The sequence below is a fragment of the Dipodomys ordii genome, unplaced genomic scaffold (genome assembly GCF_000151885.1).
Source record: "Dipodomys ordii isolate 6190 unplaced genomic scaffold, Dord_2.0 Scaffold27, whole genome shotgun sequence".
Classification (NCBI taxonomy): Eukaryota; Metazoa; Chordata; class Mammalia; order Rodentia; family Heteromyidae; genus Dipodomys; species Dipodomys ordii.
In genome coordinates, this window is record NW_012267243.1 from 5,711,309 (window position 1) to 5,729,036 (window position 17,728).

Genomic DNA, 17,728 nt, shown 5'->3' on the forward strand with positions numbered 1-17,728 from the left:
TAGTTTTTTTCTAAAGGCTGGCACTCCACCACTTGAGACACAACTCCATTTCTGGCTTCTTAATGGTTTATTGTAGGTAAAAGTCTCATGGACTTTCCTGCCCAGGCTGGTTTTCAACTATGATCCTCATATCTCATCCTCTTGAGCAGTAGGCATGAGCTAATGGCACCTGGCCTATCAAATCCCTTGCTTCATGTGGGAAAATGCTTGCTGGTAGGTGAGATACTATTTAGGAGACCAGAACTGGGCAGACTGTACTCTAGAGCTTTGGGGCCTACAGTAGAACTGGTAGCCAGAGAAAGCCAATGCTGTGGTTTGAATGAGTATCCTCCTAAGGTCCACGATCCCTAAGGCTTAATCCCAGGAGTGGGAGTCACTGGGGGTGATAGAACCTTAGGGCCTACTGCATTACGCTATTAAAGGAGGTTGTAGGACTCTGGTCTCTTCCTGTTCTTTCTCTTTTGTTTTCTGGCTCACAGAGTGAATGTTCTTGGGTCATCAAAGGCCCAAAGCAATGGATTACTCAATGGATTGGAACCTCCAGAACTGTGAGCCAAATGAATGTTTTCTCTTTATAAGTTAATTCACGTCTAGCACTTCACTTCTAGTAGTGATGGAAAACTAATGCAGCCAAGAATATGAGGAATTGTGTGCTACCAAGTGTCACACAAGTAGCCTGACCACTGTCAGGCTTTTCCAAAATCCTTTCAATGAGTTGAGCTGACAAGAGTGGGTTCCTGTGGCTTGTAACCAAACCACTCCAACACAAATACCTCATTCTAACTGAGCTAGTAGTGGATACAGCTCTGGCATTGACACCAAGCCTTCTACTCAATGGATTGATGTAGTGTTTGACACATCCTAAGGGCAAGGAAAACTCTTGTGTTTAGAGATGGTAGCTACTGATTTGGATAAAAATGACCACTCATTCCCACAGACTGGGAAATTAATTTTAAAAAATCTGTAGTCATGTAAAACAAAAAAGTTCCCAAATCTGCTAGAGCCATAGTGTTGCCTGTCAGTTAGGCCATGAATATAGCCAAGTGTCTAAAGGAGTCCATGCTTTCTTTCCTCAGAAGGAAAGGATAGAATTGCCCTAATTTATCCAGCAAGTATTGCTGAGGTGGAGCCTAAGCAATGTTGAACCCACCTCTCACAATATGATGATGGTCAGGAGAGGCCTAGGCAGGCAGATGTGAATTTGAAGCTGGAGGTAGAAGTGAGCCCTGGCTGTGTGACTTCCCAGCACATCTGTTTGTCATTTGCAACTTTTTTCTGCAGGAAAATCCATTCTGCATCCCTAAATGGATTTAGAATGGTGACCAGAGCAGACAAATAAGGTGGTAAAATAAAGGAAAAAAAGGAATTCATCTGAGCCAAAGACTAGTAGCTTTTGCTGTTGTACAACAGTCTAGCTATGAGTCCAGCAAACTGTAGGCTCTGGCACCAGTCAGCTCTGTGGCCTCAGTGAGGCTTCAGTTTCATCTTCCGATTTCCCTGTTTATTCATAGCATCACTGTGAAGATCAGAGAAAGCATAAGAATGCCTGAAATTAGAAGAAATCTGAAAAGGCTACAGAAACTTAGGGCATTATCATAATCCTGTCTTCCAAATTGAAAAAAGTATAAAGTTTTTTAAATTTTATTTTCCAGACTTCTATATGGAGTTCAAAGTCTTCAAAAAGACATTATCTTCTTCTTCTTTGCAGACATTTGTCACAAACCTTTCAGGAAGTCAAGCAAAGAGGCTAGCAAACTTTTGCATAAGCTGTTTTTAATCTGGGAAGCAAACAAATACACTATCTCCACCACAGTCATGGCTGTTCTTTTAAGGAGGAAATGTTCTTGGCTTGTATAGTGTGGCTTTGTAGCTGTTAAAAGGGAGTCTGCCCTGCTGTGGAGCAACATCTGGGTATGTTCAGGGGTCACAAGCCACTGTGAGCCCCAAGGCTCACTGCTTACTACTTGGATTTGGTCTTGCTACTGGATTTAGAATGGGATTTTGATTCACCCACCTTGCGTGGTCCTCCTATAAAAAGATAAAGACAATTAGAGTATTGTAGTAATAATATCTTGACTAAGTGCTTTTTAACTTTATTTTTGCTGGTCCTGGGGCTTAAATTCAGGGCCTGGGTGCTATTCCTGAGCCTCTTTGTGCTCAAGGCCAGCACTCTACCAAATGAGCTACAGTGCCACATCTGGCTTTTTCTGAGTAGATTTTTGGAAATAAGAGTCTCACGGACTTTTTTTTGCCTGGGCTAGCTTCAAATTGCAATCCTCAGATCTCAGCCTCCTGAGTAGCTAGGATTACAGGAGTGAGCCACTGGTGGTCCAGCTAGCTTTTTAACTTCACAAAGATGTTTTTCAATTCCATTTTGTTGAGTAACCCAGAAGATACAAACAAGCCAAAAATTTGATTCTAAATTGATTATTGAGATACAGCAGGCATATTTCACAAAGTTTAGGTGCTCTAATTCTTTATCCTGCAGTGGGAGACTATGTAGTCACACAGCAAAAAAAAAAAAAAAAAAAGACTTGCTTGGTGGGAAAAGATCCCAATAGTTTTCAGAAAATTCTTTAGTCTATTCCTGGACCCCTGCTATCCCCCATTCTCTCTTTCTCTCTCTCTCTCTCTCTCTCTCTCTCAGAGAGAGAGAGAGATTAGATAGATTAAGATAGATAGATAGATAGATTATACATAAGCTCCATGCCTGGGCTGGGCTCTGGCCTCTGGCCAAGGAGCCTGCGCTCCCTGGCCAGGGATACAAAAAGTAACTCTATAACACCAGCTTTCCAAGTTGAACCCTTCAGACTGATTGCTGCCACTTCCATCTCACATTAGTCACCTGTGCCTATACTTTTAGGATACTTTTCCCATTTCTAGTTGTGGCCCCAGTGAAAAATCATGTTCCCTTCAATTCCTTTCTTTATTCATGGCTCACAGCACAGTGATTTGGTGATTATTAGAAAGACTGACATAAAAACAAAAGAATTATGTTCCCTGGTCTGTCCTCATCTCTCTTAAGTCCAGTGGTGCTGAGGAATCGAACCCAGGGCCTCAGGCATGCAAGGCAAGCTCTACCACTGAGCTACCTTCTCAGCCCCATATAACTTTTTTTTATGTGGTTTGCAGACTCATCTCTCTAAATATGGAAATGGTCTAGTTTTCAAATGATCAGGATAATTGACTCAATGATTCTACTGCATCTAGAATTTGGGAGAATGGAATGTTTTAAAATTCATGAAAACAGTTCACCAATATTCAGAACCTAAAGCTAAAGGACTGTCACACTTGAATAAGTAACATTTCACCAGTTCAAAGCTGACAGAAGAGAAAATGGCCTCACACTCCTCCTCTACATGGTGTTGGCACCCCTCTACCTGGGCCTGGAGACTGTGAGTTTGGCTCCCTTCTTTGCTTTTGCTGGAGGTGAAATAAGAACAATAGGAGAAAGCTGAAGTAGATATTTCCCCCTTGAACCTGGAGCTGTTCTGAGAACATACCATAGTATGGGGATGAAACTAAAAATCAAAACTATAATCTCTAACATTTGAGGTACTGAGTGAGAATTACCTGTAGGCAGACTACAGCACTAACTAGAGGTAAGAAAATGAAAAGGTTAATTCCTTTCCTGCAGAACTAGAGTAGGTTTTCTTTTAAAAAAAAATAAACAATCCGCCGGGCGCTGGTGGCTCACGCCTGTAATCCTAGCTACTCAGGAGGCTGAGATCTGAGGATCACGGTTCAAAGCCAGCCCGGGCAGGAAAGACCGTGAGACTCCTATCTCCAATAAACCACCAGAAAACCGGAAGTGGCGCTGTAGTCAAGTGGTAGAGCGCTCGCCTTGAGCTGAAGAGCTGAGGGACAGCGCCCAGGCCCAGAGTTCAAGCCCCCCGCCGACAGAAAAAAAAATAAATAAAAAAAATAAACAATCCAACAAGTACCAAACCATTAAATAAGGACGAAATTCTCCATAACCTTCAGTACCCAGAGACAATGTCTATCACTGTTTGTTCATGTTTCTTTCTGGTATTCTTTGTAGCCCTAAAAAAATTGTGTCATATTTTATTTCTTTCTTTCCTTTTCTTTTTTTTTGTGCTAGTCCTAGAACTTGAACTCAGGGCCTGGGTGCTGTCTCTGAGCTTTTTTACTCAAGGTTAGTGCTCTACCAGGTAAGCCACAGCACCATTTCTGGCTTAAAAAATTTTTATTAGAAATAAAAGTCTCATAGACTTCCCTGCCTGGGCTAACTTTGAACTGAGATCCTGGCACCTGGCTCATATTCTATTTCTGCATGGGTGCGTGTGTGTTTGTGTACACATACATGTGCATGCACACCAGTAGTGGGGGTTGAATTCCAGACGCCATATTCTCTCTTGGCTTTTTCACTCATGGCTGGCCCTTTACTACCTGAGCCATGCCTTTACTTCCAACTTTTTAATTTGGTTAACTGGAAATAAGTCTCAGGGATTTTCCTTTAGAGTTGGCTTCAGCCTCCTGAATACTTGTAATTACAGACATGAGCCACCAACTCCAGGCCATATTCTAGTTGTTATATTATATTATATATATATATATATAATTTATTACTATTATTATATTTTGTTGGTTGTGGGGCTTGAACTCAGGAGTCTGGGCACTGTCCCTCAGCTCTTTTGCTCAAGGCTAGTGCTCTGTTACTTCAAGCTACAGCTCCACTTCTGGTTTTTGAGTGGTTAATTGGAGATAAGAGTCTCTCAGGGATTTCTTGGCCTGGGCTGGCTTCAAACTGTGATCCTCAGATCTCAGCTTCCTGAGTAGCTAGAATTATAGGAGTAAGCCACTGGTGCCTGGCTGCATTTGATATTTTAACAAAAAAAAATTCCTGTTATTACAAGCTCTTTGTAAAATCATTGTAATAGTTGTATGGTATTCAAGTATACTGACAGAAAAAAAATTTCATTTAATCTTTCTTCCATGATTAAAAAAGTAGGTTGTTTCTATTTTTGCTATTACACTTAATACACTGAACACTCTGTACATTAATTTTTTTCTTGTATTTAGGATTTTTTTCTGCAGTGCTGGGGATCAAATCCAGGGCCTTGACACTCATGTTAGGCGAGTGCTCTACCACTGAGCTATATTACAGCTCCTAAGATTGTTCTATTTTACTTTATCATATTCTTTGAGATGGTATCTTGCTACACTGCCCATACCAGTCTCAAACTTGTTGACTCAAGCATTTTCCAGCCTCAGCCTCGAGTAGCTTGACAGTAGATGCACATCATCCTGCCCAAGTATTTCTTTTTTCTTTTCTTTGTTTTTTTTTTGGGGGTCTGGTCGTGGGGCCTGAACTCTGGTCCAAGGCGCTGTCCCTCAGCTCTTCAGCTCAAGGCTAGCGCTCTACCACTTGAGCCACAGTGCCACTTCTGGTTTTTTTTTTCTTTTTTCTTATGTGGTGCTGAGAAATCGAACTCAGGGCCTCATACATGCAAGGCTCTACCACTGAGCCACCTTCCCAGTCCCTGCCCAAGTATTTCTTTAGAGTCTAGTCTCAGGACTGAAGTTACTAGATAGAAGTATATGAACACTTTAAAGGACTATCCTTGCAGAATAACGAATTCTATTCTAAAAGGTTAAATCTGCTTTTCTTCCCATATGTATTATCTGTAAAACCATGTCGCGCCACTTGTGTGAGTATGTGTAGTACTGAGGTTTGAACTCAGGGCCCTGCACTTTTCTAAGGAGGTGCTGTACCATCTCCAGCCTTTTTTGTGCTGGTGTGGATGTACCACAATGGCAGGGTATAAAACTATGCCAAGTTATTATTTGAGAAAAGAGTTGCATGAATTTTTGTGTCCAGACTACCTCAAATTGGGACCCTCCTAAGTAGCTTGAATGACAGGCATGAGCCATGGTGCTACTTCTAAGTTGCTACTTCTGATAAGCAACTTTCATTTTGAAAAATCTCTGCCAGGTTTTTTTCTTATTTTTCTTTGGTTCTTAGTTTTCTTATTTTTCTTTGGGAGGGGCAGGGGGGCAGTACTAGGATTTGAACTCAGGGCCTAATGCTTGCCAGACAGATACTATACCACTGAGCCATTCCTCCAACAAAAGCTATTGCTATTTATTATTATTACTAGTATAGCATTGCAGACTTTGTACTTGTTAAATAGGCATTTTGCCATTTAAGCCACACCAGCCATCTGACAATTTTTAAAGTACAGACTGTATCTCAGTTAGTTTATTCATCTACAATTGTGAGTTGTTTTTCCATTTTGTTAATTGTGTCAATAACATAATCAAATGTATACACCCACCTGTAACTGCCTTTGAGAAATACAGACTAAGACCATCAGCACTAAAGTCACAAAAGCTCTTTTAAAATATTTGTGTGTTGGGCTGGGACGGTGGCTCAGTGGTAGAGTGCTTGCCTTGCATGCATGAGGCCCTGGTTTCCATTCCTCAGCACCACATAAGCAGAAAAAACAGTAAGTGGTGCTGTGGCTCAAAGTGGTAGAGCACTAGCCTTGAGCTGAAGAGCTGAGGGACAGCGCCCAGTTTCTGGCCCAGGCCCCATGACCGACAAAAAAAAAAAATTATGTGTGTGTGTGTATTTGTGTGCTAGTCAAGTTTTACCTCATAAATAAAACCTAAATAAAGCAAAATAAGAAAGCAGCTCTTACCTTTCTTCTTACGTTTTGCGCAAGTTTCTAGTGGCTTGGCTCCTTCATCCTCCTCCTCCACTTCTCCCTCGTCCTCCTCAACTTTCACTTTCTTAATTTGTTTTGCTTCTGTGACTTCTTTTTCTTCGTTGTTTTGGTCTTTCTCTTCTTTTTCTTCGTTGATTCGTTCTTTCTCATTTTCTTTTTCAGGTACTTTTTCAGGTACTTTTTCAGGTACTTTTTCAGGTACTTCTTGTATCTCCTTCTTTTTAGAGCTCATGACTATTTCCTTTAGTTCCTTCTCCAAGTTTTTATTCCTTATGAGTGTAAACTGAAGCTGTTCATTTACCTCATCAAACTTTTCCTCTGCCTGTTTGGCTCTGCTTTCAACCTCTCTGGTGTGGATGAAGTCCAGTGAAACACAACAAAATGGAGACGGGTGGAAATATGTTTGATATAGAAACTCATTTTGTAAAACCAAACAAAAACAAAGCAGTGGGGACTAGATGAATCTTTCTAATGGGTACAAATACAGAAAGCAAGAGTTTCACTGATTAACCAAGGACAGAGGTACCAGAGTTACTCTTGTTACATTGGAGTTGACATCATGCTATGATTTAAGAATACAACATATTTATCACTTCTTATGCAAATCTGACTTTTGGGTATTGGAAATCTTCCATGAATAGCCAGGGAATCCCCTTTCAGTAGTTAACTCTAGCTTCATGTAATTGATGTGATCCAACAAACTAATAGTGTCCCTTCTTCTCAGTACTTTTAAAACCAAAGTTTTATATGTATTATAAAAACAAGCATAAAACCAAGTTTTATAGTTCTTATACTCCAGAAAAGATGCACTTCCTACCTACTTAAGTATGTGATCTATGTCTATGTGACCATATTCTTCTCCTAGGATCCTTAGGAATTCTAACTGCCTATTAGTATTTCCCCCTCCAGTCCCATTTATTTCAAGTAGCCACTTAGAAACATACTGCAGCCAGGCACTGGTAGCTTCATCCTGTAATTCTTGCTACTCTAGAGAAGGAGATCTGAGGATCAAGGTGTAAAGCAGCCTGGAAAGGAAAGCCAGCCATGAAGCTGTGGCTTACGGATACTGTACCAGTTTTGAACACAAAAGCTAAGGAACAGCACATAGCCTCTAAGTTCGAGCCCCAGTACTGGCACAAAAGAAAATAAATATGCTGAATTGGATTACTCCTACTCCCTCAACATAAACATATATACACTTTGACTTCCTTCATCGCTACATCTCTACTGTAAGGATAGATGTTCCTATGATAATAGTATAGTTCACTGCCTCTTGAAGATTCATACATACCCATCCCCAAATAAAGCAAACAGAACAGACAAAAGTAGGCCAATAGTGCAGTTTTTCAGCTAAACCCTCTGGCTAGCAGTCTTCATCCTCTGACCATTGTGGTCATACTTACATTAACTTCACCTGCATGTGTTCCATTACAGCCATTAATTCAATATACTTTTGGGCCAATGTGCCTTTGCCAGCCGCTTTTCTCTGACAAAAGGAAATACATGACACAAATGAATCAAGAGCCCAATACTAATATTTTACTTCTTCTAAATGTCTGGAGTCAAGCCCTCCAATATACTTTCTTCACTCATAATTATCGAGTAGATCATTAAGCTCATTTTTAACAACCAAACTAAAAATAGTTGGATTGTGGCCAAATCATATAGTGGCTTCCAAGTTATTTATAACCACAGTGTGACACAAATTCATTGTGTTGTTCATTCAATTATCAAAATGAAGTAGAGAAATCAGTACGAGCTAAAAGGAACAAGGAAAAAATGTTTTAAAATAAAGAGAAGGGTGAGTACCAGTGGTTCATGCAACAATCCTAGCTACTTTGGAAACTGAGATCTGAGGATCATGGTTCAAAGCCAGCCCAGGGAGGAAAGTCCATGAGACCCTTATCTCCACATAAGTACCAAAAACCAGAAGTGGAGCTGTGGATCAAGTAGCAGAGCTCCAGCCATGAGCAAAAAAAGTTCAGAGACAGTGCCTAGGCCCTGAGTTCAACCCCTAGTACCAGCACAACTACAGAGGGAGGGAGGAAGAGAGGAAGAAAGAAAGGGAGAAAAAGAAGATAAACACTTTTCTCTAATAAATAAAATTAAAAGTAGGTGCCAGGGGCTCATGCCTGTAATCCTAGCTACTCAAGAGGCTGAGATCTGAGGATTGCTGTTCATAGCCAGCCTAGGCAAAGAAGTCCTCATAAGACTCTTATCTCTAATTAGCCACTCAAAAACTGGAAATGGGGCTGTGGCTCAAAGTGGTAGAGCACTAGCTTTAAACAAAAGAACTCAGGGACTGTGCCCAAGCACTCAGTTCAAGCCCCGCAACTGATAAAAAATAAGTAAGTAAAGATTGGAGCCTAACTACACCTATCTTATTATTATTTATTTATTTCATTAAGCATGTAATATTGCAGAAACAAGTACAAATTTTAAACTCCTTAGGGAAAGTTCAGTTAAAGTATACATCTTGTTGGGAAAGATTTATTTTGAATCTAGATATGGTATTGAAACAAGAGCAAAGTGAGAGGAGAAATTGGAGGAGAAAAACATATAAGCATATTTTCAAATAAACATTATATTTCCCCAGAACTTTTAAAAATTACATTCATAAACTTTAAATTGTACCCCTCGGTGGCATGAAGTTGCATGTCTTTCCGTTCTTTTCGCTGGTGGAATGCACTTATCCCTTTGTCCATGTATTCCTTGTAGCCTTCCTATTCTACAACTCAGGTCTCAGAGATATGGCAAATTACACCTGCAGACCACAGACTTTTGTCTCTCTGTCCTTTCTTCCCTCTTTCCCTTCCTTCCCCGTCCCCCCACGTTCTGGCTCCAGAGCCTCCCTCTGATACCTGCTGTGGTTGGCTCAGCAAGGTCCTTACTTCGGCAAGAGGGCTTTGTCTGGGACTAGTGATTCTTTTTTATTTTAAGACATGATTCATGATACTTCATTCCATTTATACTGTTTCTCACATCTTTGACTCACAGTCTTAATGACTGGCATACTAATATATTATTTTTAAAACTTGTTTAAAAAGGTTCCACTTTGGAAAATGTATTTGTAATGCCCAACTTGTACAAATCCTCACTCCAATCTTGCTCTCCACATAACTACTTCTTTCTACCAAGACTGGATCACATCGCCCATAGCTTCCCTGGGTATACATCAGTTCAACCTAAGAGATCTGGCTGCTATCCACTGCCACCCTGTCATAGTCACCACCTATATACCACCACCTCCCAATATAAAGAACCCTTAACAATTTTAATGGCTCTTAACTTTAGAATTGATAAAAACCTATTCATCTCTACCCTCAATTCAAGAAAATACACATGAGCATACACATAAAATGTTGCATTCAGTTTCTGCAGATTGATGGAATGAGGCAAATCTACAGACTCCTAAAAAGCAGCTTTCTGTGGAGAACCTGATGAGCCTGACAAGTCTCCCATTGACCTAAATGAAATTTCTATGGGGAAATTTAAAATCTTGTTTATCACTAAATTCCCACAGCAGTAAGTTTCTGTAAGGTTCCAAAATCCCAATAACCTTGTAGTTGGTATGTGTTATCACAGCTCTCAATAAAACCTGTTGAATGGATGTCTTTGAAAACTGCTCAGATATTGACCAAAAGATTGTTAAACTAAAGAGAGGAATGAAATTCTGATATTAAAATAAGGTTTAAAGATGAAAAGTTTTTGTGAAGTTTTTGTAAAGTGAAAGGTTAAAAGAAAAAGGCTGGGGGGGGAGGCTGGGAAGGGATGTGAAGGATAAACAAAGGAGGAGGCTGCAATGCTTGATAAGAAATGTATGCATTAACCTGCCCATGTAATTGTAACCCCTCTGTACAGTATGTTCACACACACAAAAAAAAGGCGGGGGGAGGGTTGGAAACATGGCCCCGGCTCATTTGAAGAGTGCTAGCCAATGAACAAAAAAGGGTCAGGTACTGAGTTCAAGTACCTGTTTCAACCAAAGAGACAGAGAGTTTTCCAGGGATTATTATGCAAGAAGGAAAAACTGTAAAATGCATTATGGAACTGAATGTTATGTTATATTCACGACACTGATGACACCCATGTTTTAAGTTCACTTTAGTTTTTCTAGTTGGGTTTCAGATACATACCCAGGATGACAAGACATCCGTTGCATCTAGAAACTTGGAATGAATATTTTTATCTTTGCCAAGGAATCGAACAGTTCTTTCCTTGTTTGTAGATGTTGAAGGTTCCTATAGTACAGAAAAAGAAGGACCTGTTAGCCAGCTTGACAAAAGCATGTCAAATAACCTGAAGTTTCAATTTTGTCTGAAGCTTTAAAACTGCATTTGCGTTCATCATTCTGCAGATGGTTTTGTTGTTGCTATTTTTGTTTGGTTTGGTGTGTTTTTTTTTTTACTAGTAGTAGACCTTGCACTATCACTCAGCTTTTTCACTCTTATCTGGCATGCTACCATTTGATCTATGTCTAGTTTTCAAGTAAATTGGAGATGGACTTTTCTACCTGGCTGGTTTTGACCCATGATCCATAGATCTCATCCTCCTGAGTAGCTATGATTATAGGCATGAGTCACTAGCACTGACCTTCCTCGGGCCTTTTCTGAAGGTTTGCCCAACCAAACACTTACATATTGAGGGTGTGGGGACAGCAAGAGATGATTATTGGGATAATAAAGAGGATTTCTTCTACAACTTTGGAACTGGTGGTATATTAAAAGAGAAAGATAATAAAATACTCATGGACAATATGATTACTGTTAGCTTAAAGGTATATTCCAAGGGATGTGCTCCCAGAAAAGGGCCTTACATTCTTCCAAGAAATGCCATAAAGTGTTCAAAGAGAAAATAATATTTGAAGACCTAATAGAGAAGGGCCTAAACTAAGCCCACAGATAACAATATTAATAATAATAGGAGCAGTTATTATAACATTAATATCGAACTATTCTATTTTGTATATAATTAATAAAAATTAACAATATAATATATAATTATCATATGTGATAGTTATTATATGTAATGATATATAATAGCTATCTCATAATTATATGATAATTATTGTATATATATATATATTATAATGCCTTTAAGGTATTCTGTAAATAAATGGAAAAGTAGTAATTGGCTATCTATATGCTAAGCACTGTACCAGGATAAAACAGAAGATACTGTAAAAAAAAGCACTGGGGTTGTGTAATAACTTTATTCTGCTGTCCTGCCTTTACAGAGAGTGAGGTGGCCAGTAACAGAGCCTGGAGGCTTGTAGCAACTTGTAAGCTACATGCAGAGAAGAAACACTAGGAAAGTAAATCAAGACACTTGAGAAAGCATGAGGCCAACATAAGTTCTGAAAGCCAAAGGTAGTAGCAGTTAGTCTAGGCATCAGCAAATGCTCTTCTTCCAATCTCATTGGGGTTTGAGTGTTGGTTCTGCTATTGATTTGAGGTACATCGCTCTTTCAGAGCTTAGGTATTCTGTAAAATTAGGGTAATTTTTATACTTTGTTGTTGTATTGTGTAGATCCGAAGGAAGGTGTAGAACATAGAATACCTGATAGAAACACAACTATTGCTACTTATTATTGTATAGCTATGACTACTAAATACATGTGCAGAGTAGAGAGAGTAAGAGAAAGAGGTGTGAGGCTGCACGTGGGAGGAAGGGGAAAGGGCAGCTCAGGAACAGGAGCTGAGGCAGTTGAGACAAGAAGTAAAATCTTATTTGAAATGTCTGGCAATGAAGGGACAAAGAAAGTACCACGGTAAGAGGTAGATTGTGTAAATAGGACAGAAGCTTATGGAAAATGATCGAACTTATAAAGGAAAAGAGACCCTCGTTCATCTGGGGGGAAAAGTGACCTACAGGTGTGGTTCAATCTGTATGAGAGAAGGAAGTCTAAGAACTGACTACACTGACATAGTTCTAATTTCCATAGCACTTATCTATCTATTCTTTAAAAGATTCAGGGAGCAGATGTCAGTGACTCATACCATAATCCTAGCTACTTGGGAAGCTAAAATCAGAAGAGCCATGGTTCAAGGCCAGTACAGACAAAAAAAAAATGCAAGAGAATTTTCTTTCTATGTAGACAGAAAAAAAAAAAAAAAACCAGATCCAGTGTTATCCTAGCTATGGAGGAAAGTATAAATAAAGACAACCATGGTCTTGCAGTCTGGGCAAAATATAAGACCCTATTTCAAAAATAAAGCAAAAAAAAGTTCTGCCAGGCGCCAGTGGCTCGTGTCTGTAATCCTAGCTACTGAGGAGGCTGAGATCTGAGGATCACGGTTCAAAGCCAGCCTGGGTAGAAAAGTCCGTGAGACTCTTATCTCCAATAAAACCACTAGAAAACCAGAAGTGTTGCTGTGGCAAGCGGTAGAGCACTCGCCTTGAGCTGAAGAACACAGGGACAGCACCCAGGCCCAGAGTTCAAGCCCCACAACCGACAAAAAAAAAGAAAAGCTCTGGCCATGTGACTCAAGTGGTAGAATACCTCCTTAGCAAGCATGAAACCCTGAGTTCAAACCCCAGTACTAACACCACCTCAAAAAAAAAAAAGATGAAAGGAAAGGAAATAATCATCATCATCATTATTGCATCTTGATTTTTTTTATTGTGAAAATACTGTACAGAGGGGTTACAATTACATGGGCAAGATAAAGAGTACATTTCTTATCAAGCATTGTAGCCTCCTCCTTTGTTTCCCCTTCCCATCCTCCCCCCGCCCCCCCCCACCCAATCCTCCTCCTCCCCCACCAAAGTTGTAAAGTTCGTTTTCGATATAACAACTTGTACATCTCATTGTTGCAATGGGTCCACCTGTATCCCTATTTAAACGATTTGTTTTTTCCCTTCCCCTCCACAAATTATACCAATATCAAATACAGTGAAAGCAGGGGTTATACCGTGTTTGGGGGGCCATACAAAGCAACAAAGAAATAATCTTATAAATGTGTTAGAAATAATCTCGTGAAAGAAAAAAAACATTTGAATACATATCTTAGGGTTCATTTCCCTAACATCAACTTATCTGACCTTTTCTGCTTGATGCATCTTGATTTTTGTCTTTGGGACCTGGCTATGTTGCCATGGACTCAGATGATTTTCCTTCTTCACATCCATAAAATAATTTTACTTCTTTTATTCAGTGAAAATGATTAAATTTATTAGGAAAGAGATACACTTTTTTTTGTCAGTTGTGGGGCCTGAACTCTGGGCCTGGGCACTGTCCCTCAGCTCTTCAGCTCAAGGCTAGTACTCTACCACTTGAGCCACAGCACTACTTCTGGCTTTTTCTGCTTATGTGGTGCTGAGGAATCAAACCCAGGGCCTCATGCATGCAAGGCAAGCACTCTACCACTGAGCCACCTTCCCAGTCCAGAAATACACTTTTAATACACAGAAAGCAAGTTGTCTCTAGAGTAAAAATGATACCTATTTTTATAATGTTTATTCATTCTTTATTGTGGTAAGAAACACCTTTATTGTATTAGTCACTAAGAAGACACTGTATATACTCCCATGTAATCATTATATGAATGATACAATCTTACCTCTGCTACTTTCTCTATTGTCTCTTCCTTTTGAGGTTCCTCACCCATTTGGTTTCCTTCTTCATCCTCTTTGAAAAGATCCTCTAGTTCAGATTCTGTAAACTGTTTTATAACTTCCTGTGCAACATGACAATATTATGATTAGTTTCATGTATATAAATATTAGCAGTTATTTATACAGATATTAAATGAGCAGTTGAGTACTGTGCTAGTAAAAATAATAACACAAAGGTTGGTAAGAACAGTCCCTGCTTTTAAGGAGCTTACAGGTTTGTAGATAGTACAATGCTACGGATATAGTCAAAGAGAAAAAGCACCAAATCTATATGATAGACACAGTGAAAGAAGAGGTTGGGTCATGATGGTTCACTGGGTTCTTACAGAGAGCAGAAAGAAAGGAGGATTCATGCAGAGGATGTAGTATGTATATGATGAGTGGATCTGAGAACAAGAGTAGTCCAATAGGAGAGATCTTTGACCTCAAAGGTCTAGAAGCACAATCCTGGTGGAAAGCTGGATTGCCATGCCAGAGCAATTGGATTTTACCCTAAAGACAATTAAGCAAATTGATCTGCTTTGCATTTTAAGGCAACCACTCTAACAACAGGAAATCCAATTAGGGAAAGGAAAGAAGGGAAGAGAAAATACAAAGAAGGAAAGAGAGAATGAAGAGAAGACAAAGTCATAGGGAAGGAATGAGTAGCATGGTGGTTGTGAGAGGGAAGGAGAGAATTCAAGAGTGATTCAAGACATGCATGACTTAGTGACTGATTAGAGGAAGAGGGATGGTGAAGGGAAACGCTCATCTCTGCTGTTTTGAGATAGGATCCCATTATGTAGCCCAGGCTGGCTTCAAACTCTTGATCTTCCTGCTTCCATGTCCTTAAATCCTGGGATGATGGTACCATCATCCCAATATCAAAATGCACATCTTGCCAGGCACCAGTGGCTCATGTCTATAATCCTAGCTATTCAGAAGGCTAAAATCTGAGGATCAAAGTTCAAAGCCAGCCTAGGCAGGAAGGTCCAAAAGACTCTTATCTCCTATTAACCAGCAAAAAGCTTGAAGTAGAGGTATGGCTCAAGTGGTAGAATACCAGTCTTGAAGGGAATAAAAAGCTAAGCAAGAGTAAGAGGCTGTGAATTCTAGCATACACACACGCATACACACACACACACAATACATCTTTAGTGACACACGATTTATGGTTTAGGCCACAAGATATATGCTGATGTCATTTACAGAAATGCTGAACAACTTGAATAAGCAAATTTGGGGAGAGAGCTGAACTCAGGTTAGATTGTGTGTATTTGAGGTATCACTTAAATGTCCAATTATAAATATCCAGTAAACTGTGGGAAATATATGGAGTCTAGGAGAGATGAGGGCTAGAGATCAAGATTTGACAGCTAAAGCCAATATAGTAAATCACATATACAAATTGAATTTAGAATGGTATAAGGACAAGAATTTAGGATGGGAAGCTGGATACATACAGTAGTAAAGAAGATAAAGGAGTCTACAAAGAGCCTCAGAAAACAGCCTCAGAAGCATAAGAGGCCACTAATAGAGTGGAGTGAAAAAAAAGGAAAGGAAGAGGAGCTTATTCAAGTTTGACTAACCAATGTCCACGTACATTAGAGTGAGGTAAAAATGCCAAAGGAAAAAAAGACCTTAAAAGTGGACAAAGAGTGGAGATAGATTAACTACAAAGGGACTGACAACTGAAGCCTCAATTGTCAGTTGTACAATTATAAACTAAAGAAAACAATAGAAATAATATTGTCAGTGTGCTGAGAAGAGCTAATACCATTATGGAGCTAAGTGTGTACCCAACAAAACATTTAAGAATGAAAGAAAGATATTTTCAGACCGAATTTGAGTAAGTCTTCACTAAACAAAACACTAAAGGTAAGGCAGGAGAAAAGTATCCCCAGGTAGAATGGCTGAGATACCTGAAGAAACAATGAAGAAATTAAAGTCATTTAACCATTGAATCAAGCTTACTGACAAGTTTTACTTTAAGGTAAATCACGACAAGCATTCCTACTAAAGTCAGAAATAAAAGGATACTTGCTACCATCATTGTTATTTAACATTGGACTGGAAGTCATTAGAACACTATTGGACAAGAAAAAGCAATTAAATTATCAGAATAAGAAAAACATAAAATTGTTTCTATTTACAGATGATTTGATTCTAGGTTATCTCAAAGAATTAGTTGCAAAAGATAATTTAGTAAATCTACAGCATATGAAAATAAAATACAAAAAATGAACAAATATATAGAAACCGTTAACCATTTAAAAATATAATGAAAGATATCTTACTTAAAACAGTAAGAAACAGGCAGGTTACACCTGTACTCTCAGCTACTCAATAAGTACAGACTGAGAGAATTGCAGTTCAAGGCCAGCCCATGCAAAAAGCAAGACTCCCCCCTCATGTAATAAGCCATGTTTGGTGGTTTCAATTTAGGGTCTCACTTTGCTTACTTCGTTTGTTTGTCTCACTTTGTTCAATTTGCTTACTGGGGTGGTGTTCTACCATTTGAATCAGACCTCTAGTCTAGCTCTTTTCTGGTTATTGTCTGAGATGGAATCTCGCCTGTTTTAAACGAGGTCTTCTGGATCTTAGCCTCCTGAATGCTAGAATTGAAGCTGTGAGCCAGTAGTGTGCAGCTACACCAATACACTTGATCAGTCAGAATACTGATTGGAAAAAGTTGCTGAGACTTATCTATTGAAATGCAGGAAGGATTTGAAGGCCTTTTCTTTTTCTTTTTCTTTTCTTTTTGCTGGTCCTGGGGCTTGACCTCCATGGCTGGGCACTGTCCCTGAGCTTCTTTTGTTCAAGACTGGCGCTCTACCACTTGAACCACAGTGCCACTCCCAGCCTTTTCTGAGTAGTTTATTGGAGTTGAGTAGTATCACAGACTTTCCTGCCCAGGCTGGCTCTGAACCATGATCCTCAGATCTCAGCCTCCTGATTAGCTAGGATTACAGGCATGAGCCACCAGCTCCCAGCTACCATTCATTTTCTTATAAACCAAATAATGTGAACATGTGGTATATACCTCTTCTCCAAGTAGTTGAACAATTTCTTCATATGTCAATAATCTTACATTTTTGCCTTTGATATCAGAGAGGAGGTAAGTACATGTGCTGATCCACTCAAAACATTCTCTCTGAGAAAGGATAAAAGATGATTACTATGCGGAAAAAAAATCAGACTATACCAACTTACTCACTTACTCAATCCTATGGAGGAGACTTCCACAGCCTCTTCTGAGAGACTAGGTCCCTTAGTCAGTATAGAACTCAATATTCTATTTGCTCTCACCCCTCCCTGATGCTTTCGGGGGTCACCTGAGGCTTGCATACTTGCAGCTCATGAAAACATAAACTCTGCCCAGCCCATAGGCTCCAGAGACACAGCCAACAGCAGCTCCCAGATTACAATACTTCTGAAGC

The 17,728-nt window shown here is 39.5% G+C and overlaps 1 protein-coding gene and 1 long non-coding RNA gene across 2 annotated transcripts in view; both read right to left on the reverse strand.

The window, feature by feature from the left end:
• Positions 1–1,756: 1,756 nt before the first annotated feature.
• LOC105985186 lies at positions 1,757–6,769 on the reverse strand. Its single transcript, XR_001175038.1, has 2 exons — positions 6,666–6,769; positions 1,757–2,028 (listed from the first exon to the last, which is right to left on the reverse strand). It is a non-coding gene; the product is annotated as an uncharacterized LOC105985186 (long non-coding RNA).
• Positions 6,770–6,789: 20 nt separating this feature from the next.
• The window catches only part of Axdnd1 (axonemal dynein light chain domain containing 1), a gene marked incomplete at its 3' end in the record, with an annotated part of 62,470 nt that continues 51,531 nt past the window's right edge, over positions 6,790–17,728 (reverse strand). Inside the window, exons 20-24 of the mRNA XM_013015517.1 lie at positions 17,332–17,442; positions 14,255–14,371; positions 10,829–10,933; positions 8,096–8,178; positions 6,790–7,039 (exon numbers count right to left, since the gene is read on the reverse strand). Of these exons, the coding sequence (XP_012870971.1) occupies positions 6,790–7,039; positions 8,096–8,178; positions 10,829–10,933; positions 14,255–14,371; positions 17,332–17,442 (666 nt within the window). The remainder of the gene's footprint in view (positions 7,040–8,095; positions 8,179–10,828; positions 10,934–14,254; positions 14,372–17,331; positions 17,443–17,728) is intronic.